The sequence below is a fragment of the Oryctolagus cuniculus genome, chromosome 1 (assembly GCF_051225735.1).
Source record: "Oryctolagus cuniculus isolate XC-2025 breed Fujian yellow rabbit chromosome 1, ASM5122573v1, whole genome shotgun sequence".
NCBI classification, from domain to species: Eukaryota; Metazoa; Chordata; class Mammalia; order Lagomorpha; family Leporidae; genus Oryctolagus; species Oryctolagus cuniculus.
The window spans coordinates 169,887,858-169,914,795 of NC_142867.1; the positions used below are offsets into that span (position 1 = coordinate 169,887,858).

Here is a 26,938-nt window from a genome sequence, read left to right on the forward strand (position 1 = left end):
GAACCAGTAAGCTGGAACTCTAATTGGCACTCCTATGTGCGATGCTGGTATTGCAAGTGGTGTTTAAGCATGCTTTTCCACAATGCCGGCCCCAACACCTCTCTGATATATTGGCTTTCCCAAATTTTTTATTTTAAAGTGTCTGTTCATAGTTCAGATGCATATATTGAGGTATATTTTCTTTTTATGTACTTTTCTTGTTGGTGAATGCTGGTTTGGATCCAGGATTTGGATTTTTGATAGGCTTCACCTGCTGCTGATGACTGATGACAAGGGAGGCCTTTCTGGGCAATGGTCTTGCTTATTCACTTTGTTTCCCAATCATCAATGTCTCAGTAGCCCCGCAACAAAGAAAATCTGACTAACCCAGTTGTCTTACAACAATGCTTATGACTTCAGTACAGATTGTCTGTAACAACCTTGTGGTTTTGTTGTTATAAGGGGTATTCTGTGTGTATAATATACCAGTTATAGCACTGTAAATTTTGTGAGTATGCATTGTGATATATGCATTAAACTGTTTACCCAAGTGTCTAAAAAAACCAGTGCTTATCAAGCTTAATATGTATAAAAAATTTTAGAAACATACAAATGGTACTGTTTTTATAATAGAGTAATTACCTCCTATTGACCCAGGGTTTCCTTTCTTTTAATTCTTTAGAGTGTCTTTGAGGCCTTGGACTGAGAACTGTTCATATCTGTCAGTAGCCTTTGCCTATTCTTTTTTGGATTAGTGTTTATATAATTTGGTTTTCCTGTTAATCAGTTCCATCCTTTTCCTATGGTCTAGGAATTCTATACATTCTCAGGTCCTCTCATGGTTCCCTTTCTTATTTTTTAGAGCTATGATGGTTTTATTCTTTTCTCTGCATATTTATTTAGGGTTTGAGACTGAATCAGGGGCCGAGGCTACCATGTTGATTCTGTCAGTCTTCACATTGCTTTAAAGCCTTTTTCATTCTCTTGATCTCAAGATGACTCTTGGCACCAGTCATTTTGATTTCATATGTCCTTTTTCCTTATTAATTTTTTTATATTTTGCCAGGCAGAGTTAGACAGTCAGAGAGAGACAGAGAGAGAGTTATAGACAGTGAGAGAGACAGAGAGAAAGGTCTTCCTTGCGTTGGTTCACTCCCCTAATTGCCACTACGGCCAGCACTGTGCCAACCCGAAGCCAGGAGCCGGGTACTTCCTCCTGGTCTCCCATGCGGGTGCAGGGACCGAAGTACTTGGGCCATCCTCCACTGTACTCCCGGGCCACAGCAGAGAGCTGGACTGGAAGAAGAGCAACCAGGACTAGTACCCGGTGCCCCATCCTGGACTAGAACCTGGGGTGCCAGCGCCACAGGCAGAGGATTAGCCAAGTGAGCCATGGCGCAGGCCTGTCCTTATTTCTTTCATAGCATTTACTCCGTTGTAGCATTCTTGAGGTATGTCTTATTTGTCTTAGATATCTTTGACCTACTGAATAAGATTCTATAGCCCAGACATATAGAAGTGTCAGATTTCCACAAATGTTTCAGTCAGAGTGGAAAAAATATGGTTTAGCAACAAGAAATGAGAATGGGTTTGGAAACACTATGTTGACAGAATACATTCAGAATGGACCCACTGATAATTTTTGTGGGACTTCTCTGCTAGATCTGTTTGATGTTTAAGTCAAACTTCTCAACTCTGTGAATAAGCATCTTCCAAAGCGTTGACTTACAATAGTGTACCGTTACATTGACTTTCTAAGGCTTCTGTGGTTCTTTTCTTAGAAATCCAGTGTCTCTTCTTGGATTGTGATGTGAATCCTCACAGAACTTGTGTGTAAGGTGTTTTCATTGTCTCTTCCTTCTTTTTTGGAGGGGCCCAGTTTAATGAGGAAGTTAATTACGGCCAAGGCTTGGATAAACCACTTTTTTTTTTTTTTAACATTTATTTATTCATTTGAAAGGCAGAATTAGGGAAAAGGACACACACAGAGAAAGTTTCCATCCACTGGCTCACTCTTCAAATGGCTGCAATCTCTGGGTCTGGGCCAGGATGAAGCCTGGGACCTCTAACTCCATCTAGATCTCCCACATATGGGGCAGGCATCCAAACGTTTGGGCCATCTTCTGTTACCTTCCCAGACCCATTTGCAGGGAGCTGGATCAGAGCTGGAGGAGCTGGGATTCGACCGGTGCTCATATGGGATTGCCAGTGTCCCAGCTTAACCAGCTTAACCTACTGCACCAACCCTGAGAAACTACTTCTTCAGTTAGCGAACTCAGAGCATTCTCTCTTACTCAGTTTTTTTTTAAGAGGTGGCAGATGATCATTAGATCTTTTATTTTTTAAAGATTTATTTATTTGTTTATTTGAAAGAGTTTCAAGAGAGCAATCTTCCATTTGGTGATTCTCTCTTCAGATGGCCGCAATAGCCTAGTCTGATCCAAGCCACAGCCAGGAGCCAGGAGTTTCATCCAGGGGCCAGAAACTTGGGCCATCTTCTGTGTCTTTTCCCAGGCCATTAATAGGAGCTGGATCAGAAGTGGAGCTGCTGGGACTTGAACCAGTACATGTGTGGGATGCCAGCATAGCAGGGGGCAGCTTTAACCCACTGCACCACAACACCAGCCCTGAGGAGCTACTGCTTTAATTAGCTAAGTCAATACTCTCTTGTACTCATTTTTATTCATTCATTTATTTTTTAAGGGTAGCAGGTCTTTTTTGTCATATTTTAAATTTTTTAATTAATTTTTAAAAATATTTTGTTTTAATTATTTGAAAGGCAGAGTTACAGAGAAAGGCATGGAAAGAGAGAGAGAAAGAGATCTTCCATCTGCTGCTTCACTCCCCCAAATGACCACAATGGCTTAGGCTGGCCCAGGCCGAAGGCAGGAGCCAGGAACTTCTTCCAGATCTCCTACATGGCTTCAGAGGCCTAAACACTTGGGCCATCTTCTGCTGCTTTCTCAGGCGCATTAACAGGGAGCTGAAACAGAAGTGGAGCAGTTGGTCTTGAATGGCGCCTATTTTGGAAGCTGGCATTGCAGGCAGTTGCTTATCCCACTACACCACAACGCTAGCTCCCTTATTTTATTTTAATTTAATGGTTTTATTTTATTTTAAATGTTTACTTCAAAGACAGAGTTAGAGACAGAGAGAGAGGGAGACAGACAGATTGGAGCAGCTGGGAATTAAACTGGTATGCATATGGGATTGCCAGCATTGCAGTCAGCAACTTAACCCAATGCACCTCAGTGCCAGACCTTTCTCTTTCTCTGAAACCATCTGTTTAATTAGGAAAATAGGACACAGGTTCACCTTGTTCACATCTGTCAATATTTGAACTGAGGCCGCGCACCACGCTGATCCGAAGGCAGGAGCCAGGTGCTTATCCTGGACTCCCATGGGGTGCAGGGCCCAACCACTTGGGCCATCCTCCACTGCACTCCCAAGCCATAGCAGAGAGCTGGCCTGGAAGAGGGGCAACCAGGACAGAATCCGGTGCCCCGACCGGGACTAGAACCCAGTGTGCCAGCGCCGCAAGGTGGAGGATTAGCCCATTGAGCCACAGTGCCGGCGTGAACTTTATTTAATCACTAACCCTCTGTATTGTGTATTATTATTATGTAATTAGACTCTTAAAAGTATGTCTGGGGGCTGGTGCTATGGTATAATGGGTAAAACTGCTGCCTGCAGTGCTGGCATCCCATATGGGCTCCAGTTCAAGTCCCGGCTGCTCCACTTCTGATCCAGCTCTCTGCTATGTCCTGGGAAAGCAGTGGAAGATAGTCTAAGACCCTGGGCCCCTGCAGCCACGTGGGAGACCCAGAAGAAGCCTCTGGCTCCTGCCTTCAGATCAGCGCAGCTCGGCCATTGTGGCCATCTGGGGAGTGAACCAGTAGATGGAGGAACTCTCTCTGCCTCTGCCTCTCTGTAACTCTGACTTTCAAATAAATAAATAAATCTTTGGGGAAAAAAAATGTGTCTGATTATGTCTTGGACTCTTGATGAGAGATTTTGCTGTTAAATCTACCATCACATTTTGGAACTGACAAGAATTATCAAGAATGTATGAAACAGATACTAAGGATTTCCAGAGGTAATAAGTAGCCTAATAAGTAATTGTTTTATGTAGATTTGAAGGGTCTTGTTTTAGTTCTGTGGTTTTCTGCGTGTGTATGTCTGTAATTTCTTTTCAGCTAAGACACATCCTTAACCTCCGGTTAAAGTTGATAAATTGTACATTAAATCTGGGTGTATAGGGAAATCATATAGGTGCCTGAGGTTTAGGGTTCTTATAGGGACTAGCAAGAAATAAGAACGTTCGAGTGGACTACGAAGCTTTGTACTTCTGTCTCATGCTGTTCCTTTTGGTTGTTTTTGCAGAGTGACTTTGAGATAAAGAAAATTCATTAAAGGATATTCAGTGTTGGGGCAGTGATGTGGGATGACAGCTGCATGCAGATTGTTCTGGCAGTGTTGGGGGAGATGAAGTGGAATGAAATAAAAGATGTAGAGACCAGTTAGGAGGCCATTACTGTGCTGGGCAATACACCATGGAAAGAGGCAGTTGGCAGTTATCATAGATTGGTAGGAGAAATCTGAGCAAGATTAAGGCACAGAGAATCTGTAAGAATGAGTTGCTGATTGGATGTGGATGCGAAGAAGAGGTAGAAGTTAAGTGTACATTGATTCTTACTGGGCTGTATTGAAATATTAGAGTCTCCAGAAGGCATTAATTTAAATAACCTCACTGTCCCAAGAAGGAAGCTAGGTTATACCTATACCAAAGCAATTGCATCAATATTTGATCAGCTGGCAGACCCTTTTTAATTCCAGGAATATGAATTTGAGTTTTCTGATCATTGCATTTCTTCTCATTTCCACATCTTTGCCTAAGATGTTCCATAGCCATTTCTTCCCCAATTCTCAAGTACTAGTATACAAATCTTATGTGTAGTGAAGCTGTTTGATTTTCCCTATCTCTTGTAACAAATGTACTGATAATGTTTAGGGATAATTGTATGCAATTTAATTTTCAGATTGTGGTAATCATTATTGCTGCTTTTGTTTTCATTTTCTCTTCCCCAGGCATCATCAGCTATAAATGTTTGATGAAATTATGCCCTTTAGGGTGATTTTCCATTTTCTCACTTTGGGAGGCATATTTTTCTGTCAGTCATGAAGGGTTGAGATTTGGATTATTAAGCACTTGAGCCCTAGCTTCCACATTGGACCATTTAACACTTTGCATTTCCTTGTAAATGGAAAAGTTAGGCCATCTGTATGCTGTTTGGGTGTTTCTGACAATCTCATCCAGCCTAGGAGTGTGTGTGCTTGTCTTCCAAACCCGTATTCCATTTCTTGCTGTACTGAGAGGCACACCATGCAGGAGGTAAAACAGAAGTGGCTTTAGCATTCAGGGTGATTTATAAGTGTGCCTTTGGGGCCTTTCTGAGCTCTGTGCTGGGAGGACCATGTTTGAAAGAGTTTGGCTTTCTTAACCACTAGAAGTACTTAAGCATATGTCTGGAGTGGGTGACTGTAAAAGTGTGTTTCCTTTAAAGCAAGCAGAGTAGATTGCAACAGATGCTCTCCCTCTTCTGGCCCCTAGAGAGTCAGGACTTGTTGCTGTATTCGGTCTTCCCTCTCTAATAGCTATTCTTCTCTGAATTGCGGAAAGTGGTTGAGTTGCAGAGTGTGAGTTGACGCTTTTCTCTGTTTTATCTTTCTAGAAGTGTATCTTCTGCAGACACCGGGTTAAGAAGGTTTCTGGAGCCTGCATCCAATGTTCCTATGGCCGCTGCCCAGCATCCTTCCATGTCACATGTGCCCATGCTGCTGGGGTACTTATGGAGCCTGATGATTGGCCTTATGTGGTGAACATCACATGTTTTAGACATAAGGTCAACCCAAATGTGGTAAGGTCTGCTTTTCTTCCAAGATTTCAAGTCTGTATCTAGATTTTTTCCTATAGACCTACCAGGCCTGATATACTTTGCTGTGTAGTATTACTCATTGGTGACATGTCCAGACTGTGGTTGCGTGAGGGTAGTGATTGTACATTATTATTTATGTTATTTGTCCAGAACCTGTCAGTGCCTGGTACAGACTGTACACAGTAAATATTTATCCAGCTGAATAAGTGAATGAGCAGATGAATGAATGAAACTCTTTGTTCCAACAAGGCTGCTAAGTATGATTGAAGTGATCAAATAGTCTATTAAGGGTAAAGGGGACACTGTATCTGGATGGGAAGTGATGTGAAAAATACTACCTGAGATGATGCTGTGATGAGACCATGTGTCTGTGCAGTGTGCCCTTAGGGTTTTATTTCATCTCTTCTAGAAGAAACAGAGCACCCATTCAGTAAAGGAACAGAGAGCATAGGCAGGGGCTTTGGGGGCCTTGCTGCCTGATAGAGGAAGTGAGAAGCTGCATGGAGGCTCTTGATGGAGTGAGGACAGACTCATAAAAACATAGAGACACAGATAAGAACTGTAGAGTACAATTTTTATTTTATTTTTCATCTTTTCCATCTCAGGTCTGAACTTATTTTTAAAAAAAGAGTATTTGCAACCAAATGAACAGAGGAAAGATTTTATTCACCAAGGACAGGTACTTGTCCTGTCTTTGGTGAGTGAAAACTTCACTCTGTTTTAAATGCTTAGAAAAAATTTGAGAGGGTAGAGACGGTTGATAGGCCTTTGTTAGCTTTCCAATTCACCATTGTTTGTTATTTTTTTGACAGGCAGAGTTAGACAGAGAGAGAGAGAAAGGTCTTCCTTTTGTTGGTTCACCCCCAAATGACCGCCACAGCTGGCGCGCTGTGCCGATCCAAAGCCAGGAGCTAGGTGCTTCCTCCTGGTCTCCCATGCAGGTGCAGGGGCCCAAGCGCTTGGGCCATCCTCCACTGCACTCCTGGGCCACAGCAGAGAGCTGGACTGGAAGAGGAGCAACCGGGACTAGAACCCAGGGTGCCGGCGCCACAGGTGGAGGATTAGCCAAGTGAGCTGCGGTGCTGGCCTCCAATTGACCATTGTTGTTTTTGACTACTAAGAGGAGATAAAGCATTTTATAGCTTCCCACCTTTGCTAACTTGCTCCTCTTTGTTATCCCGGGCAGACATGACCACAGGCAGTTTGCAGCCTAACATGCTTGTTCTGTGTCTCTCACAACATCTCCTAAGCAATCTAATAAGTTGTCAGTATTGGCTTGTAGAGCAATGATCCAGAAACAACAAATTTCTCAGCCCTTTGTAATGATCCCAGCGATTTCCATTGGTGTTTTGAAAAATATTTTACGTTTGTGGATTGTGACTCTATGCAGATGTGTATGAATGCTCAAATGAACAAAATGATGTCACCAGCTGTTATATCTATTTTAAAGTTATCTTCCGTATCTTTGCATTGTCTCAGGTCTCATGTTGCACATTCACCTGTGCCCTTTCCTTCATTTCTTGAGTTGATGTGCTCTTGCTAAGAATAGTATTATGTATTCAGCAGAAAATCTATTGTAGCAAATAAAATGCAGTATAACAAATTAACTTACTGTGGTGCTTTGCCATTTACAGTGTGTAGTCAATAGCGCTGCCTCCTTAGATTGGCCATGTGAATGCCCTTTGAGATGTGAAAAGGTCATGACCCTTGGCATTGGAGTAGTTGGTCTTCTCACTTAGATTCTGCTAGTGACAGATGTGCCACCTTGTACACATTCTTATCTCTGAGTTTAGCTTCCTCATCTATAAAAAATGGGATCCCACTTCACTGTTTTGTTTTCAGTTTACAGCACAGAGTAAGCACTCAACACATGAAAGCTGCGTTACTACTACTACTACTACTACTACTACTACTACTACTACTACTTCTGCTGCTGCTAGTGCTGCAATCTTAGGTGAACTGGGCCACGTGAGCAGTGTTTTTCCTGTTTCCAGGGTAAGAAACTTAAGTTCAGAGAGGTTCAATTCTCTACCCAAATAGGTGCAGTTAATTAGCTGCAGGTGCTGGAATATAAATACCGTTTTAGTCCATATGCTATTATTTGTTGAATTCCAAACTCCAAACCTCAGATGTGCTGGAAGTGTTCATCTAAAGCTTTGCTGGGATCATACCTTCCCTTTTTAATATTCCAAAGCTCTGTGCTTTCCGATGATTACAGTGAAGTTGTTATTAAAAAGATCCAGGTGTTTAATCAGGACCTCATTCCTCTTAACTCAGGTGTGTGGTTCAGGTATAGGTTATTAATGTGTTTCATAAACAATAATGAGAGAAAATATTTGACTTAGAGGTGATTTAGAAACTGCTGTCCCATATAGATCTACTTTAAGCTTGGTATACTTTGTAAAGTTTGAGGGGTACATCATATAATTTGAAACATTACAGGGGCAGCTTTCCTCCTGAGATAAAAATTTGACTGTTAGGAAATTGCCTAAGGTGATGAGGAAGCACTGTTGTGATTAAGCAATTTGACTTTTGAGAAATTAAGTCCAGGTTTGGACAGGCCAAAGAACAACTTAGGAATCTTGTGTAAGTTCTCTTTTTTCACAGCAATGGGTGAAAATATACACAGGAGCATAACTACTTATCCTGTGGTGGCTGACTGGACTGCAGTGAGGTATCCATACCCAGCCTCGGACCCTTAACCCCACTCTTCCCTCTGCCCCAACTTCTTATATGAACATACAGAGAAAAGTGGCAAGCCATTTCATAACAGGGTCATAGGCAGCTAGCCAAACAGGTGGACCTGTGGATTACCACGACAGCGGTTGCCACAGAGGCACAGAGATCTGGGAGCATGGAGATAAAGGGGCAAGGGCATAAAGCATGGAAACTTAGGAAATACCATCTTCCCAAGTTTATTTCTGCAACACTCCACCTCTTCTAGTTTCCTGGTCTCACAATTCTTTTTTTATTTTATTTTTATTTTTTTATTTTTATTTATTTATTTATTTATTTATTTTTGACAGGCAGAGTGGACAGTGAGAGAGACAGAGAAAAAGGTCTTCCTTTGCCGTTGGTTCACCCTCCAATGGCCGCCGCGGCTGGCGCGCTGCGGCCGGCGCACCGCGCTGATCCGATGGCAGGAACCAGGAGCCAGGTGCTTTTCCTGGTCTCCCATGGGGTGCAGGGCCCAAGCACCTGGGCCATCCTCCACTGCACTCCCTGGCCACAGCAGAGAGCTGGCCTGGAAGAGGGGCAACTGGGACAGAATCCGGCGCCCCGACCGGGACTAGAACCTGGTGTGCCGGCGCCGCTAGGTGGAGGATTAGCCTAGTGAGCCGCGGCGCCAGCCTCACAATTCTTTATGTACATTGTCTTCAGTCAAGGGCCCTATGTAAGGAGCACACATGGAATGTGGAACCAATGACCACAACAGCAATGCAAGCTATAGCAACAAATGACAAGTGAACATGCAATACAGTAACAATCAGGATTGTACCATCAGCTTGTAAGGGACATCCACACATCTCATAGGGAACCTCCAGTCAGTTGTTCAATGTGCAGTGTTTTTCACATTAAAGCAGCAAGGCCTTGGGTAAAATTTAATGAATGTCATGAAAAATACACAACATTCAGTCTTTAGCATGGCACACATACCAACTTCAGCTGCTGTAAAGAGTATCTAATGCCATGCAGTCTTGCAAAACGATCTTTTTCCTTGTTTTTTAATTTGTTTGTTTGTTTATTTGGAGCGAGGAAAGATTTGTCAGAAATCTCCTTCCCCAGAAGCCTTAGGGGGGCTCTAAGGGAGGAAGACCCCAGACACTGATTGAAGTGGAGTCTTTTAATCACAATTCAGGGAATAATAATCAGAGACATCCCATCAGAAGCCTGGAGTTATAATCCTGTCTAGCCTGCTCATGATAAAACAAAACAAAAAAAAACATCAGAAGGGTGGGATAGGTAACTGCTTTCTTTTCTCATGATCTGGAGTACTGCCTGAAGTTTGATGCCTTCTACTTGTTTAGTCCTGGATAACACAAAGCTTGTAATACAGTTACAGGCATATATTGAAGACTGGAGGACAGAATAGTCTTAAATAGGTCTGCAGAGAAACTTCTATAATTTACCCAGTAAGAAAATGTGGACTCTGAGAGCAGCCAGGGTGCCCATGTTTCTCAGTGTAGCAAAAAGCTTAAATGTGAGATCAGAAAATATGGCCCTGCAGGAAGTCTGGTTGTTGGTTAGAAGTTAACAAACAAAAAAAGGCAGTGGTTAAAACCCTGTTATGACAATGATGAGTTCTTGCACATGTCTTTTTCAAAATGGTGACTAAGGAGGTAGGGAGAATGAGACACATGGCAACCTTTTTTTAGGGAGGGCTGCCTGAGACCAGTTGTTGGACCTTGACTGCTGAACCAATGCAATACCCTCATTCCCCCCTACCCCAACACACATACACATACACACACACACACACACACACTTCCTGACAATTGAGATGAAACAGAGGGGGGTAGATCAATCAAGCCAAAGCCGGGAGAGAGATTGAGGGAGAGTAAGTTGGCCTAGGCCTCTTTTTAGATACTCTTCCAGCCAAGAGACTTTGGCTGGAAGAGAGATTTTGTCTTAACTCAAGACAGAATTTAGATGTGAGACAGAGTAGCAACACAGCAGGAACACAGTAGGAACACAGCAGGTATGGGCACCACTGCCTCATTAATGAGGTGGAGATCCTGTACCAATCTCCATTCTCCGTTTGGCTTTTGAATTGGAATGTTGGCAGGGACTATTGCATGGCTTTAAATGTTCCTGGACTTTGAGATTGTCTATTATGGCTTAATGCTTTCCAAGTCTAAGGCTTTAGTGGATATCATCTCTGATAAAGAAAGGAGGACAGGTCTTTAAGATGAAGCTAGACAGGCTGAGCAGTTATAGCCTGACCAACTTTTCTCTGGACACTCCAAACTTCTGGATTGATGCCTATCTCTGTTAGATGGAGGCAGAAAGTCTCTCCTGGTCCTATAAGAACCGTGGGCCAGGTTATCTCTACCTAGAAAAGGTGCTGGGCTCTCTGGTGTGATCAAAAAGGAGTGAGTAAATATTAGATCATTCCAGACACAGCTCAAAGATTGGGTGAAGTATCTAACTTGGGGTCTCCTGAGACACCCTTTATGATTACCATCTAAGAGAGGGGTCCAAAGCTAGAGCAAAGGACAGACAAAGTTGCTCCAATATCCAAAGGAAATTTATAGAAATTTATAAGAACCACACAGGGCTCCTGGGTTCTGATCTGACGTGTCACCAGAGCCTGTAAGGAGAGATCTGGTATCCTTCATTTCCATGCAGGAGTTCTATCGAAATGCCTAACTCAGAGTTCTTGGATGTTAGAAAAAGAGTTGCAGATTGGCACCTCCTCACCCAGGGCACCAGAATGTTAGGAAAAGAGTCACAGAATAGAGAGGAGGTAGTGTATAAATTTACAGCTAGACCGAATTATTTAGAGAAAATAAATCCATAGAGGTGGGTGACCAGCTGCTTGCATGTACAGGATGGAGCATGTGGCAGAAGGGCTGGTGGTGGAGGTAGGGGACAGCAGGTGTAGGGGAATTCAGGAACTGGGCGAGGCCTTGGGAACCTGGAAAGAATGCAGGGTGGGGTATGAAGGCAATAGGGTGTGAGACCCAGTTGAGTTTCAAGAGCAAGGAATACATTCCAAAGTTTATCTCTTTTGGGCAAGGGGGGAGAATGGCTGAGCCGTTTGTCCTAGTTCCATCATTGATCTTTGGGGAAAACAACCTTTCTTACTTGATACAGTTCCTCATTCAAGAGACCCAAGGCCTTGTTACTTGTATTAAAGGCCAGGGTTTATGCAGTTTCAATGCAATAACCTCCGCTCGTGTGACCATAGTAGCTACATGTTGGGAGAGTAGGACAACTGGATAATACCACCATGCTGTGTGTTTTACTCAGTGCTGAGCCTTGAAGGTATCTGAGTTGAAAGGCAAGTTGGGAAGTATGGGGACCCACTTCCCAGGTAAATAGGGCCATCTCCACAAATAGCATTCTACCCAGATATTAGGCCAACCATAAGATCCATCCACAAGTACATAAGGCACCTGAAAACACAGGATGAGCTTTAACTTTAACATTAGGATCTTGCTTTCCCCATTTGGTATCTTTAGATGTGTACTATGTAGTCTTACACAAAGATGCAGGTGTCCATCCCATTTGGAACCCATTCCTTGTTTGTTCTGTGCATTTTGGCACACTTGAGAGGAATTCTATTTCCTTTTCAGAAAGCCAACTCACATCATCCCATACAGGATACCCCAACCCTGCCTGGGTTTTTCACTGCTTCCAAAACTAAAATCTTCACATGAGGCCAGATATGGTTTTACAGTGGGTCAGAAGAACTCCAGCTTTCTATTGAAATCCAGTTGTGGTCAGTGGTTGTAGTTGAATTCCAAGGCAGTCCAGTTGCAGAGCTGGCTGGTAGCTTGGTACATGCTCAACAAGCTGTGGTTACTGTTGTTCATGGTATTTGTAGCCACCAGGCTAAGGGGGTAAGACAAAGTGGTTATTGGTATCATCAATGGCAAATCCTGGCCATCAAGTAAAACCCAAGCAAGTGATTTATCTTGAGATAATACTGTAGCTGGCGAAAGTATTTGCCCTGGTCTCTTATACCAGACTTCCCGGGGCATAGCCTTTTCTGAGTACTCTTCTACAAGTAGGGGTACTAGAGATGTTAGCATTCTCCATAAAACTGAAACAGATATACCCTTGAGCAAGGTAGTGGCCCCTTCCATGTGTGTAAAATGTACCTTGACCATAGGGAGCCAAGTGGCTGTCACCCACAGTGTTACCTCCAGGTCATACTCCAGTCCTACTCCTCACTGTGATAGCAAAGCTATCCAGGCACTATTTGCTTTCCCTATCTTCCATGGCCGCTGCCAGGTGGCATGCTCCCCTGGCTCAAGGCCGAGTGGTTTGTACCTTCATTTGGATGGGTGCTGTTGATTAATACAGCAAAACCTCCACCGGAACCAATGCTGCTGCCCAAGGCCTTTCATTCAAGAACTGTAACACAGTCTGTGTTGCTCCATCCAATTATAGAGCCTTTTCTGAGGCCTTGCTTTACTAGACCATTATGTTACTCAGTTGTTGCAGCTGCCTAGGAATGGTATGGTGTAATCCAATACCTAGGCAGTTAGCCCAGTCTTACACTCCAGAGCCTGTAAAATGGGTCCCATGGTCACTTTCAATAACCTGTGGTTACCCACATCTGGCATATAGTCTTTTTTTTTTTTTAAGAAAACTTTTATTTAATAAATATAAATTTCAAAAGTACAACTTTTGTATTATAGCGGTTTTACCCCCCATAACCACCTTCCCACTCACAAATCATCTCATCTCCTACTCCCTCTCCCATCCCATTCTTCATTAAGATTCATTTTTAATTATCTATATATAAAGAAGATCAACTTAGTATATACTAAGTAAAGATTTCAACATTCTGCACCCACACAGACACACAAAGTATAATGTACTGTTTGGAGAATATATTTACCATTCATTCTCAGAGTACAACACACTAAGGACAGATATTCTACATGGGGAATAAGTGCACTCCTGTTGTTGATTTAACAATTGACACCCTCATTTATGATGTCAGTAATAACCCAAGGCTCTTATCATGAGCTGCCAAGGCTGTGGAAGCCTCTTCAGTTCACAAACTCCGACCTTATTTAGACAAGGCCATAATCAAAGTGGAAGTTCTCTCCTCCCTTCAGAGAAAGGTATCTCCTTCTTTGATGGTCCATTCTTTCCACTGGGATCCTACTCATAGAGATCTTTCATTTAGGTGTTTTTTTTGTTTGTTTGTTTGTTTGCGAGAGTGTCTTGGCTTTCCATGCCTGTGAAACTCTCATGGGCTTTTTAGCCAGATCTGAATGCCTTAAGGGCTGATTCTGAGGCCAGAGTACTGTTTAGGGCATTTGCCATTCTGTGAGTCTGCTGTGTATCCTGCTTCTCATGTTGGACCTTTTTAATTCTATCAATTAGTATTAGCAGACACTGGTCTTATTTATGTGATCCCTTTGACACTTAATCCTCTCTTTATGATCAATTTAACTAGTAAAATGGCATTGGTACCTGCCAACATAATGGGATTTGGAGTCCCATGGCACGTTTCTAGCTTTACCCTTAGGGTAAGTTTGAGTGAGCGTGGAAATCTTATCTATGGCTTCCTCAGAAATGACCTTGCTTTTACCAGACTAAATAACTCCCAAAAATTTGATAGAGCCCAGGTTTCTGCATTTTGGACTCATTGATTGCTCAGCCACTTGACTTTAGATGGTTCAACAAAGTAGGAATAGCTGCTTCCAAATCTGCAAGACAGTCACCAGTTAACATCATATCTTCTGTTTAATGAACAGTCATAGGCCACCATGTGAACTTTGCTGCTGTGATAAAGGTGGAAGAACACTGAGAGTCCATTACCATCCATCCCATGTGAAGGTGAACTGATCTTGACTCTCAGTGGAACAGAAAATATTATCCAGATCTAAGACAAAATAGTAAGTTCCACGTCCATAGCTGAGGCAGCCCATGATGATCCTGCTGCATGCAGAGAAGGAGCAACTTTATTAAGCTCCCAGTAACGTGTCATCACCCTACACGTTCCTTCTGGTTTTTTCACAGGCCATACTGGGGTGTTAAATGGGCTATGCATAGGCTTAATAATGCACACCTCCTCCAATTTCTGGATAGTTTCAGTAATAACTTCTTCATGACCCCCTGGCCTTTTGTAGTATTTAATATTGGTCACTTGCCTTGGTGTGGGTTGCTATAGTGGTAGGTGGTCAGCATGCCCCCTCAGCACTGTTTTAACCACATGCGTTCACAGGCAGAACTCCCCCCACTGTAATTTTCAGCCATAGACCCTGCATGTATGGGGGACATATACTCAGTATATTCCTGGTTGGTAAATACCCTATTTCCAAAGGCAGCTTTACTGCCTTTGCTTGAATAGAGTGTCCTCCAAAGCTATCTGTGGCTGCTGGGGCCCCAAGAAACTTTCAGGGTTGCCATGCAGTAATGTACATTTATCAGCCATTGCCAGCACTCCCTGAACATTTGAGAAAGATCAGTGGATGGTGAGTTCCACGTGTGGTGTCTAGTCTCCATCTGTCCCATCTGTCCCATTCCAGTGGGTATCTTGACCTTCCTAATCAAATTTAAATGCCCATTTGTCACCAGTGGCTTTTCCAGACAGCTCAAAGTCCTTCAGAAAATCTTGGAGCTGCACTGCTTGGGCTCCTGACATCCAGTTAGTTCCTTTGCTGTCATTATGCCGCCTAATGGCCAGAACCATTGTTCTGGTTTTCAGTTGCTGCCACAGTTTCAACAATACCTTGTTAGTCTGTACATCTAACTTTTTGCTGTTTGACCCTGCTGCCAGGAAATCAACCCACATCTTAGTTTGAGTGACCTTGATTGGTCATCTCCCGTTTTTTGTGTGTGTGTGTGTGTGTTGAGTTGTAGTTCACATCCCCTTTCACCTGCATGGTGTCTTGGCCTCTCCCAAATCAGCAACACCATCGACAATCACATTGATAGGCTGTCCCAAATATAGCGCTACTATTGCCATCAAGGAAACAGACAAAAAGAGGGAGCAGTCTGCCACCTAAGATTCCTCATTGCTGCCATGAAAACTTCATTTTCTGGTCTGTGAATTCCAGTATTATAGATAGCATTATGCATGCCCGTCATGCACTTGCTGTAACTCAGTGTTCATCTGCCACTTAGTGATAGCCCCAGGTAAATCTTCAGAATTAGACCAAACCAAGCAAGCAGCAGCCATGAACCAATTCTAAAGAGAATGCTTCCTTGCTGTTTGATGGGCAGTCTAGAACCTCTGGTCTAGAGCGGAGTGCACAGAGATGCCATTTTGTCCCTCTCTAACCCTGAGAGCAAAATGCCATACATCCCTACATCCCATAAGCAGAGCCACTAAGCAGCAATCGATTCAGAAGGATTCTCTGTGAATTTTGCTACAGATCTGCTAGCTCTGCCTGAGTGTACAGGTGGAACACTGAGTGCTCAGCAGTCAGAGGGGAGGAGTCCTGCAGGAGTCCTTGCTTGCTACCTCTTTATCTTTTGGGTAATCCCCAGATGGGCCTTGAGCAATTTAGGAAGCTCAAGTGTGTCCTCTTTATCACTGGAATGTGTACCCATTACAATCAGTGGGTTATCTGGTATCAGCTGCAACCTGAAGGGCTTCAGCCCCTCCCTCAGGTGCAGATCTGTCTCCTTTCACCCTTTGTGTTGTAGTACTGTCTCCAGTGACTCCTGAGACTCCACCTGCAATCTAATCATTTTCTGATTGTAGAGCAGTTAGAAAGATTCAGCCCTTAGTTCCAGCCATTCAAGCATCTTCCTTATCAAAAGTTTTTCCAGGAATATTCAATGCCTGTTTTACACAAGGGGGTCAGTTATCCACTGTAATCAATTCTTGGCATGAGCTTGGCCACCCAGTACCACACACTTTTAACCAGCCACCCCTGAATTCTGTCCTACAAGGTTGAAGAAGGCTCCACTGTTTGGGCCTAAGTCAAATCCTGCTGACTATGCCAAGTGTAATTCAGGAGTTTGACTTCTGAGAAACTAGGGCCAGGTTCAGCAGGCCAAAGAACAATATAGGAGCTTTGAGCAGGTCCATAACCTCTTTTATGTGGTAAGTGGTAAGTGAAAATACACATAGGAATACAACCACTTGTCCAGTGGCAGCTGACTGGACTGTGATGAGGTATCTGAACCCAGATATGTTCCCCTCCCCAAGCTTATTATATGAACATGGAGCCAAGCCATTACATAGTAGGGTCATGGGCAGCTAGCCAAACAAGTGGCCCTGTCAGTTGCCATGACAGCAGTTGCCATTGAGGCACAGAGATATAGGAGCATAAAGATTAGCAGGCAAGGGTGTAAGGTATGGAAAATTGAGAAATTCCATCTTCTCAAGTTCATTGTCACAAGTACAAAGAACACTGGATTTCTGTACTATAATGCCCCATTCACGACTGTATGTGAATGTGTGCACAGGTGTTTATGATTGTAGGCTTTACCACCCTTGCCATGATCCAGTGTGGCCCATTTACTGGCTATATTTCTGATGGTTCCATTGTATATATTCCTAACCCATTTATTTGAATGTTGCATAGATGTTTTAAAGGAAAAGACAAAGTAAAATGGTTTTGAGACTGGGAGCCACTCCTTCTTCAATGCCAATAATCAGCTATACAAATCAAACTATAGTTACCTTAGGGATAATCACTTTGCACCCAAGTAAATTAGACAAATAGCCAGCGGAAGCAATGCCTGAATAACAGAGGACAACATAGGTGATAAAGATGGCATAGTGCATGCATTCAATGTAAGAGCATCAGAGTCGTTTGCTTTTTCTACATTAATTTAGTGCAGTGAATATGGCCTCCTTTTGCATTATCTCCTACGGCTTCTCTTAATCCACACTCCTGTAGTAAACACATGATTTGAGATTTTTGAAAACTTAGAAGTCATGGTTGTTAATGTAGAGATATACTCCTATCCAAAAAGGAAGAACTTTTATCAAGAAAATGCTGTAGTCAATTTATTTCTGCTGTTTTGTGTCTTTTTAGTTAATATTGCTAAATCATAAGCTTCTTAAGGAGAGAGGAAGTATTTGTGTGTGTATGCCTTTCTGATTTCCTGCACTTGGCTTTCCATTACTCTTGCTGGTATAAATTTATTGAAATAATTCTTAAATGCTTGTATAATTAATGGGAAACATTATAAATAGTGGGAAAAAGTATAACTTAGCTTTAACGAGCATTTTCTTTTTCTTTTTTTTTTTTTTTTTTTTTTTTGATAGGCAGAGTGGACAGTGAGAGAGAGAGACAGAGAGAGAAAGGTCTTCCTTTGCCGTTGGTTCACCCTCCAATGGCCGCCGCTGCAGCCGGCGCACCGCGCTGATCCGATGGCAGGAGCCAGGATCCAGGTGCTTTTCCTGGTCTCCCATGGGGTGCAGGGCCCAAGCACCTGGGCCATCCTCCACTGCACTCCCTGGCCATAGCAGAGAGCTGGCCTGGAAGAGGGGCAACCGGGACAGAATCCGGCGCCCCGACCGGGACTAGAACCCTGTGTGCCGGCGCCGCAAGGTGGAGGATTAGCCTAGTGAGCCACGGCGCCGGCTCTTAACGAGCATTTTCTATGTCAGGAGTGCATTAGATATTTTGTGTGTGTATCTTACTTCAGGGCAGTGTTAATTGCGTGAATAATGGCAAGTTTTGCATGTGTTTGCTTCTGAGTTTCTATATGCCCCTCCCTGAAGGTTCTCTAGTGTCTCATTCTGCCTTTCCAGCAGATGGAAGCTAGCTCTCGCTCTGTCTCTCTCTCTGTGTGTGTATGTGTGTTTAACTGCCTTTCAAGTAAATTAATCATTAATAAATAAACAATTTTAAAAAGTTTAAACAATTTCCATTTAATTAGCTAAGTATATAGAATTAGCAGAAGTGGGTTTACCAGACAGCATGGAAATGAACACATCCTATCATAGCAAAAGTTTGATGGATGTTCTGGTCCCCTCATGGGCATATGCAGTTGTAGACTGTTTCCAGATCTGAAACTAAGTCCTTGATCCTGGTGGTACCACAGGTTTTTGTGCTGAGACTCCTTTAGGAAGATTGATTATCAGTGTTTTACATTTATTAAAATTTTTGTAAACATGAAAATGTCCTAGTTCTTAAAGTCAATCAAGTCCACATTTTCAATTAGAGGAAGAAAGTAAGATCAGTTCATTGACTGATTCCTGAACAACATCTTTCGCCAAGTTTCTAGAATATTAGAAACCCTGTTTTCCAAGAGTCTACCACTGATTCTTGCTTGTGCATTTTAATCCAGTCAGTTCCAACAGGCTTTTTAGATTTAAGAACAGACTTACTTCCCTTTCTCAGCACTTAATTTAGCTAGATCATTCAAAAATATGGTTGAATTCAAATATTTGTTTTGGAGAACTTTAGTTAAATTGCCTTGAAACTGTTCAATTTACTATATGTTGGGGCCAGAGAACATTCTGGAATTAAACATAACTTTTGTCCTATAAATATTTATTTATTTGAAAGGCAAAGGGATAGAGATCTAGAGATCTAGAGAGAGAGAGAGAGAGAGACCATCCATCAGCTCACTCCCCAAAAAACTGCAACAGTGAATACTGGGCCAGGAGGCACATGGGTGCCAGGAACCCAAGTGTTTGGGCTATCCTCTTCTGCCTTCTCTAGCATTAACAGGAAGCTGGATCAGAAGCAGAGAAGCCAGGACTCAAACTGACACCCTGATATGGTATGTGGGGATCACAAACAGTGCTGTGCCACAATGCCCACTCCCAACTTTTGTCAGCCAAAGTTCAATCATTCTTCCTCACTCTACCTCATTTTCACACCTGTTTCAAGTAGCTGTGTATATCACATTTATTTAACGGGACACAATAAGCTCTGTTTTGAAGGCTTTACAGATACTTTCTTATTTGTTTAATTAAACGTAGGTAGGTAGTATTTTATGGCAACTGAGATGGAATGTATAGGTATCTGAAATACAAAAGCTTGGTAGTATAACTTGTTAGTTTTCTGTATTTATCTCTGGTCTTTTGTTTTAAGGAATACAAATTTTTTAAGTTCAACTAGTTATTCTTCCCACCATACCCTCCCTCCCACCCACACTCCCACCCCTCCTCCTCCTCCTCTCTCTGCTTGCCAGTCCTATTCTCCATTAAGATTCATTTTAAGTTAACTTTATACTCAGAAGAGCAGCTCTATACTAAGTAGATTTCAACAATTTGTATACACATACACACACACACACATAAACTGTTTGAGAACAGGGTTTACAGTTTAACTCTCAATATAAGTCATTGAGGGCAGAGGTCCTGCATGAGGAGTTAGTGTACAGTCTTTAACCTGCTGCAGCACACTGCCAGCTCTTCATATGTCTCTGAATTAAACTTTAAAGAAAATTATCAGGGCTGGCACTATGGCATAGTGGGTTAAGTCACCACCTGCAATGTTGGCATCCCATGTGGGCATCTGCTACACTTCCTATCTAGCTCTCTGCTGATGTGCCTGGGAAAGCAGTGGAAGATGGCCTAGTTACTTAGTCCCCTGTTCCCACTTGGGAGACATGGGAAAAGCTCCTGGCTCCTGAATTGAGCCTGACCCAGTCCTGGCCATTGTGGTCATTTGGGAAGTGAACCAGTGGATGCAAAAACTCTCTATCTCTTCCTCTTTTTATCTTTAACTCTACCTTTCAAATTAAAAAAAAATAATAAAAGTTATCTCCCTTTTTCAAGTTAGGGAAATGGAATTGACTAAGCAAGGAGCATTTTTAGATATGAGGTAAGAAACAGGAAGGTGTATTCTTTCTAGAGAAGATGGGCCTTGGCAAAGAGATTTTTCTGGAGACGATTCTCAGGAGCAAGACCCACAAATACTCTACCCCTTGGTGGGGTGCAAGTATAAGTTACCCAATAGCTATTTCACACATGTGTACCCCCACATACTAAGACTGATTGTGTGGAGATCAGGCAGAAGTTATCAGTTGTCTGGTTTCAAGAGTTCTCATACAGATATAGCTCCTTAGGGTTGTCTTCAACCATGTATCACAGGTGATTTCTTTGACTCCATTGCAAACACTGCTTTAAGCAAAACTTTGGAGAGTTCTACCTTATTCCATCTTCTGTGTTACACTGTACTACTAGAGGCTTCTGTGCAGGGCAGTAGTGGGAACATCAGTCTTGAGTAGAAGCTGTACTGGAGAGAAGGTGCAGAAAGTGAATTCTCCTGTGCAAGTGGGGGGAGATGGAGAACTGAATTTCCACCTGGCCATGTCTTGGTTCTGGAGACATTTGGAGGGAGACCTATGGGCCTTGGTAAGTGATGTGATTGGAAAAGGAGAAATAAGGGATACTTAGATTGCTGATAATTAATTAAATCAGAGTTTTGCCTACATTCAGTGTGACTTTCTAATGCTCTTGAACTTGCCTTAGCTACATTAGGGTTGGTACATCAAACACAGCTATGGTTGAATCCATCCTTCCTATTTCCTTTTTTTTCTTTTTTTAAAGATTTATTTACTTATTTGAAATTCAGAGTTGCACAGAGAGAGAGGAGAAGCAGAGAAAGAGAGAGGTCTTCCATCTGATGGTTCACTCCCCAATTGGCCGCAACGGCCAGAACTGCGCTGATCCGAAGCCAGGAGCCAGGAGCTTCTCTGGGTCTCCCATGTGGGTGCAGGGGCCCAAGGACTTGGGCCATCTTCTTATTGCTTTCCCAGGCCCTAGCGGAGAGCCATAGTGGAGCAGCCAGGTCTCGAACCGGCGCCCATATGGTATGCCGGCGCTTCAGGCCAGGGCGTTAACCCACTGCGCCACAGGGCTGGCCCCCTATTTCCTTTTTATATTCCCTTAGTCTGGAGCTTGATTTCCATGCTTGATTTGTCTCCTTTTAGTTTTTCTCCCATGTTTGTCATAAAGAGAACCAGAATTTAGTTGATAATCATCTTAGATTGATTTGAATGATGTCATTTCCATGACCCCTCATCCATGATCCTGGATGCTTTTGTGTTTCATTTGTGATGGAATTGCTTTGCTTTATCAATTTTGATATTGCTAATAAACATTCTGCTCAACAAATTTTGTTAAGATAATACAATATTGTTTCTTCTTAGACTTGCATATAATTATCTGATATTTATATATGATCTGTTTCCTCTGAATAAGTTATTTTTTCCAAAGTAGCCTGCAAATATTAATGGGAAACAAAGAATTCTAAACCAAGTAAAGGAATGTAATAGAATTTTTAGCAAGAATTTTCAAAAAGTGAACTGAAATGATTCAGACTTGAATATGGTCAGTATTTGAAAATCAGACATAAATTTTTAAAAAGAGATGTCTAATTATTCTATCAATAAACAGTATTTCATTGAATTCGCAGTATGTTCACTCCAGGTGAAAGAAATTGAAGATTAGATTTTCCTAGGAGGGAAAATATTTAGTACAGACCTTTTAGAATAATTCAGTTTTGAATCTAAGAAAACTAAATGTATCTGTTACCAGAGAAGCAAAGGGTTCTTGTCTTCGCGCAAGAAAGAATTCAGGTGTGAGACAGAAAGCAGTGGAAAGCAACATAGCAAGGTTTATTAGGATAGGGACATCCATAAGAATGGATGGGCACCTCTCCAGACGGGACCTGAGAAAGAGTGTTTAGTTCACATTTAGGCTGGGATTTTTAAGAGGATGGGTCTTGCCTTCCTGCAGCCATTTCTCTCCACATCTCCTTCTTCTCCGGAACAAAGGACTTGTTATGTGTAAATATGAAACATTTCTTTCTGAGTTTTTCCCCTTGAAGCTATCAGACAGGGGAAGCCTGACTGGCATCGCCCCACCTTAGAGGAAGAATGTTTATCAGGCCAGGTAGAAGAAGCAGGACCCCCTGGAAGGTCATCAGGATCCGGGCGGGACTTTGAAGTGCAGATACTAGGCTGCACTTGGAAGATTATCGGGTAGAAAGGTCAGGACTCCCTGGACAGTCTTCAGGATCTGGACAGGACTTTGAAGTGCAAGATGCTGCGCTTCTGGAGCTTCCACAGTAGGTGCTGGTCTTCAGGCCCTTCTCGTACACACATAGGCTCAATTTCTGACTTCCTACCTAACATATCCATTTCAGATTTGTGAACTCTATTCAGTACCCCTCTCTTGCTTTCCTACTGCTATTTCTTTTGCTATTTCCACAGAAAGGGCTGGGTCAGTGAGCAAAAGACCTTTCTCTGCTATGCTTTCTGTGGACTGAACATAAGGAGATCTGTAGCACATCCCGGTGCTCTTGGCTTAGTTTCTTTTGGGAATTTGAGTTTTCTTACCTCCTGAACTACTGCACTTGGGAAGAGCCAGGGAGTTTCACCTTGGGCCATCCTGCCTTCTGCTCAGCCTGCTAATTAGTCATTAATTAGTAACTGTGGGGTGCCGAGGAAAAGTCTCACCGACACCAACATGCTCCTCATAGTGAACCTTAAGCTCCAGGCAAGAGAATTTTATGCCTCCTTTGAGCTTCTGTCAGCTTCCCCCTTCTGCCCTTCCCATTATCCAGATCACTTTTAAAATCTGGCCACTTGATAAGGGTCTTTGTGTCAGTCCCCGATTCTCACACTGGTTATAGTGGTTCCAGACCCGCTTCTGATGCTAATCATTTCAAAGGGCTTTTGAATTTGTGGGAAGAGACAGCAAATGCCTGCATTGCAGGCTCCAGGCTTAACCAGCCACGAAGACTAGACTTTAATCAATGTGGAGAGTGCTCAATTGAAGAAAGCAGAGGCCAGATACCTTGGTGTAGCATTTTTCCTACCCTCTGTTCCCTAGTCAAGTTACCCAGTTACGATGGTTTGAATGGCAGCAACTTCACGTTATTCTAGAAGCACATGCAGAAAAGAAGGGCTGCTGCCTTAATATTCTTGAAATTCAGTTTTCTAGAGGGAGAACCTTTATGGTCTGGTTTATTGTATTAAACATGGTCTAGTCTGGGAAGTAACATGGAGACTTTCTACAGATGTGCTACCCTGCATAATTCTGGAAATAACTGATATTGTGCTGGTGAGCTAACCATCCATGTTGTTACTCTCAAGGACAAAAACTCAGTCTGCTCTGAAATTTAAATGAATGCATGGAAAAACTATTAAAAATTGATAAAGTTTTTAAGAGTTAACTGGAATGAAAGTGAAATCGGAGAAGACCCCTAAATTTTACACTAAAATGTGGCTCCTTAAAGTTCCTGGGTGCCATATGTGCTATCGGAATTTGGGGTGCCTTACGATTTCACCACGGGCTTATTACTAAATCCCCGATATTAATAAGCCCAAGAGGGTTCTTGCCTAATATTTAAAGAAGAATTCTAAATACCGGCACAGATAAACGAGGCAGCATAGTACATTTTAAGCTTTTATTTAGTGCAAGAGGTATCTAGGAAAGTGAAGGCTTTAGTTCAGGCAGGAGAGAGGGGAAAGTCTGGAAACTAGGGTAGCATCCATACCACTCAGAGCAGCAAGCACCTCGAGCTGCTATCCACCGCTTATCACCAGCAGCACCACAGAGGCAGAGAGCCTTTTGCAACACTCCCTGCCTTTATATATGTTTTCCACAGTGGAGTGGCTTGTGGCCAAGTGGGCACTCAGGTATGGTCAGGTAGAGCCTGATGTCACATGGGGGCATGGTGAGGGTATCAGGTAGGGTGTAAGGTCACACAGAGGCATGGTGAAGGTATCAGGTAGGGGGTGAAGTCACACAGAGGTGTAGCGAAGGCGTGGTCTCCCAGCTCACAAAACGAACTGATTTTAGCCTGTATGCCTGCCTGCTTCAAAAGGAATTAGCACCTCTATTTGATAGTAAATAAAGTGATCACAGCAATGTATCTGCATTTTTCATTAATATTCTGTGAAATAGTGGTGCTTTGGTATTTCAGAATGAAAATTAAACTATTAGCTTGGTTACTAGATTGCTATTGTAACAAAGTAAAACTTGTATAAAACTTAACAGTTTTCATCTCTCTCAAACTGGTATAATTCTATGTGGCTTCACAGGATAGAATATTTGCCAATTTTTTTTTTTTTTTTTAATTTGAGAGGTAGAGTTGCAGGCAGTGGGAGAGACAGAAAGAAAGGGTCTCTGTCCTCTGGTTCACTCCCCAAACTCCTGCAACAACCTGAGCTGGGCGTATATGAAGCCAGGAGCCAGGAACTAATTTGGGTCTCTTACACAGGTGCAGGAGCTGAAGCACTCAGGCTATCCACTGCTTTCCCAGGCCCTAAGCAGAGAGCTGGATCAGAAGTAGCGCCCATATGAGATACCAGCACTGCAGGTGGAGGCTTAGCCTGCCCCTGTTCTGGATTTTTAAAGCTGCAAAAATAGAACTAATTTTAAACAGAAATCAAGGGGGAAACTCTGCATGGGTGTTTGGTTTTAATCACAAGAGTGTACTCATCAGAATCTCCAGGAGAAAGTTGGCAATGTTGTGTTTCCCACCTGGCTATGACATTTCTACCACAAAGTGCACTGTGGAACCAACCAGTCAGCACATCTGGGATTCCACTGTGAGGCTCCTGCTACATTAAGAAACGTTTACCTGGAACACTTGATACTTACTAACTTCAAGGGCCCACTACTGGGACCAGCACCGTGGTGCGCCTGTGGCGCCAGCATCCCATATGGACGCCGGTTCTGGTCCCGGCTGCTCCTCTTCCGATCTGGCTCTCTGCTGTGGCTTGTGGAGAATGGCCCAAGTGCTTGGGCCCCTGTACCACCTGGGAAACCTGAAGAAGGTACCTGGCTCCTGGCTTTGGATCAGCGCGGCTCTGTCTGTTGTGGCCATTTGGAGAGCGGGTCAGCGGAAGTAGGACCTTTATCTCTGTCTCTCCCTCTCACTGTCTGTAACTCTACCTCTCAAATAAATAGATAAAAATCTTAAAAAAAAAAAAAAAGGACCAACTACTGAGGATAATCAAGTCTTTCAGTCCAAGGACCACTTGTCTGTTTGCATTTCTTAGCATAGGTGAGGTGTATTTTTCTGTAAAACACTTGTTCGGTTTTTCACAGAATTAATATTTTTCAGTTCCAGTAAGTTTTAAGCTTTTCAGCAATTCATACTCTTTTAAAAATATAATTAAGCATTCAGCATCAGCTGATAACTTGTTAAGAAAATTAAGTAGTGACAGTAATCCCTTATTTTAACATTGGCATTAGAGTCAAGCACCGTGGATATGGTTGAAAAGTATAAATGGAATGTGTCAGCAGACACACAGCAGCAAAGGGTATTTGACATCCCAATGTCTTATAATGCCTAAGAGGCAGGAGTTTTCAACTACTTCATGTAGAAAACAGTAATTAGATGCCATAGTCATAATGAAATCCATAGATACTGACAAAATATAATGAAAGTACAATTTTAAGACTATTAACTGCAAGTAATAAAAAAAGCAATTTAATAAGATAAGTTCCAATATTTCTATATACAGGGCTATTCTCTAGGTCTACTTTGTGTATAGGTGCTCACTTTCAACAAATATGCTATACAAAACTCTAGTTATACTCAAGAGTCCTTTATAAAGCCTCTGACAGGAAGCCAGTTAGCCTGGGGGATATCCAGTGTCACTATCCTACCTTTCGGTTGAGGCCTGGTACCATCGTGGGCTCTGACACATTTCTTACTTGAGACTCAATAGATTTTTCCTTTCCAGGCAAATTAGGTACTTTCTGGATGATTCTTCATGAGGTGTCACCATATCTTTTCTTGTCTCTTGTCCTACAGTGGGCACAGTGGATCAGTGAAGTTATAGAGTAATATAAGTTCACCTCCTTTCCCCATGATATTTCTTAGAAATTAGAGGAAGGGAGCATATTTGCAAACACTTATATTCACCCACTTTTAATTATACCCTAAAACAGAGCTGGGGAGCCTCTTGTCTCCCAAAGACAATTTACATATTTTATTTTCATTTTTATTTATTTATTTGAAAGAATTACAGAGAGGGAGAGACAGACACACACACACACACACACACACAGAGATCTTCTATCTGATGGTTTACTCCCCAAATGTCCACAACAGCAGGGCTGGGCCATGCCAAAGCCAGGAGCCAGGAACTTGGCCCAAGCACTTGGGCCATCTTCTGCTGCTTTCCCAGGCACATAAGCAGAGAGCTGGATTGGAAATGGAGCAGCCAGGACTCAAATCGGCAGCTATATGGGATGCCAGCACTGCAGATGGGCCTCTTAGGCATTGTAAGACATTGGGATGGCTAATACCCTTTGCTGCTATGTGTCTGCTGACACATTCCATTTATACCTTTCAACCATATCCATGGTGCTTGACTTTAATGCCAATGTTAAAATAAGGAATTACTGTCACTATTTAACCCACTACACCACAGTTCTGGCCCCCTGTTTG

At 42.6% G+C, this 26,938-nt stretch overlaps 1 protein-coding gene across 12 annotated transcripts in view; it reads left to right on the forward strand.

The window, feature by feature from the left end:
* KDM4C (lysine demethylase 4C) overlaps positions 1-26,938 on the forward strand; it is a 351,443-nt gene that overhangs the window by 270,896 nt on the left and 53,609 nt on the right. For 6 of the 12 annotated variants that reach the window (XR_016210337.1, XR_016210344.1, XR_016210345.1 and 3 more), the window contains one exon: positions 5,712-5,897. Coding sequence is in view for 7 of the 12 variants with exons in the window: in XM_051858178.3 (XP_051714138.2) it covers positions 5,712-5,897 (186 nt within the window). In the remaining 5 variants the exon portion in view is untranslated. Of the gene's footprint in view, positions 1-2,493; positions 2,630-5,711; positions 5,898-7,757; positions 7,911-26,938 lie in introns of those variants that run through there. The other 6 variants (XR_016210339.1, XM_051858176.3, XM_070051918.2 and 3 more) reach the window with 3 other exon arrangements.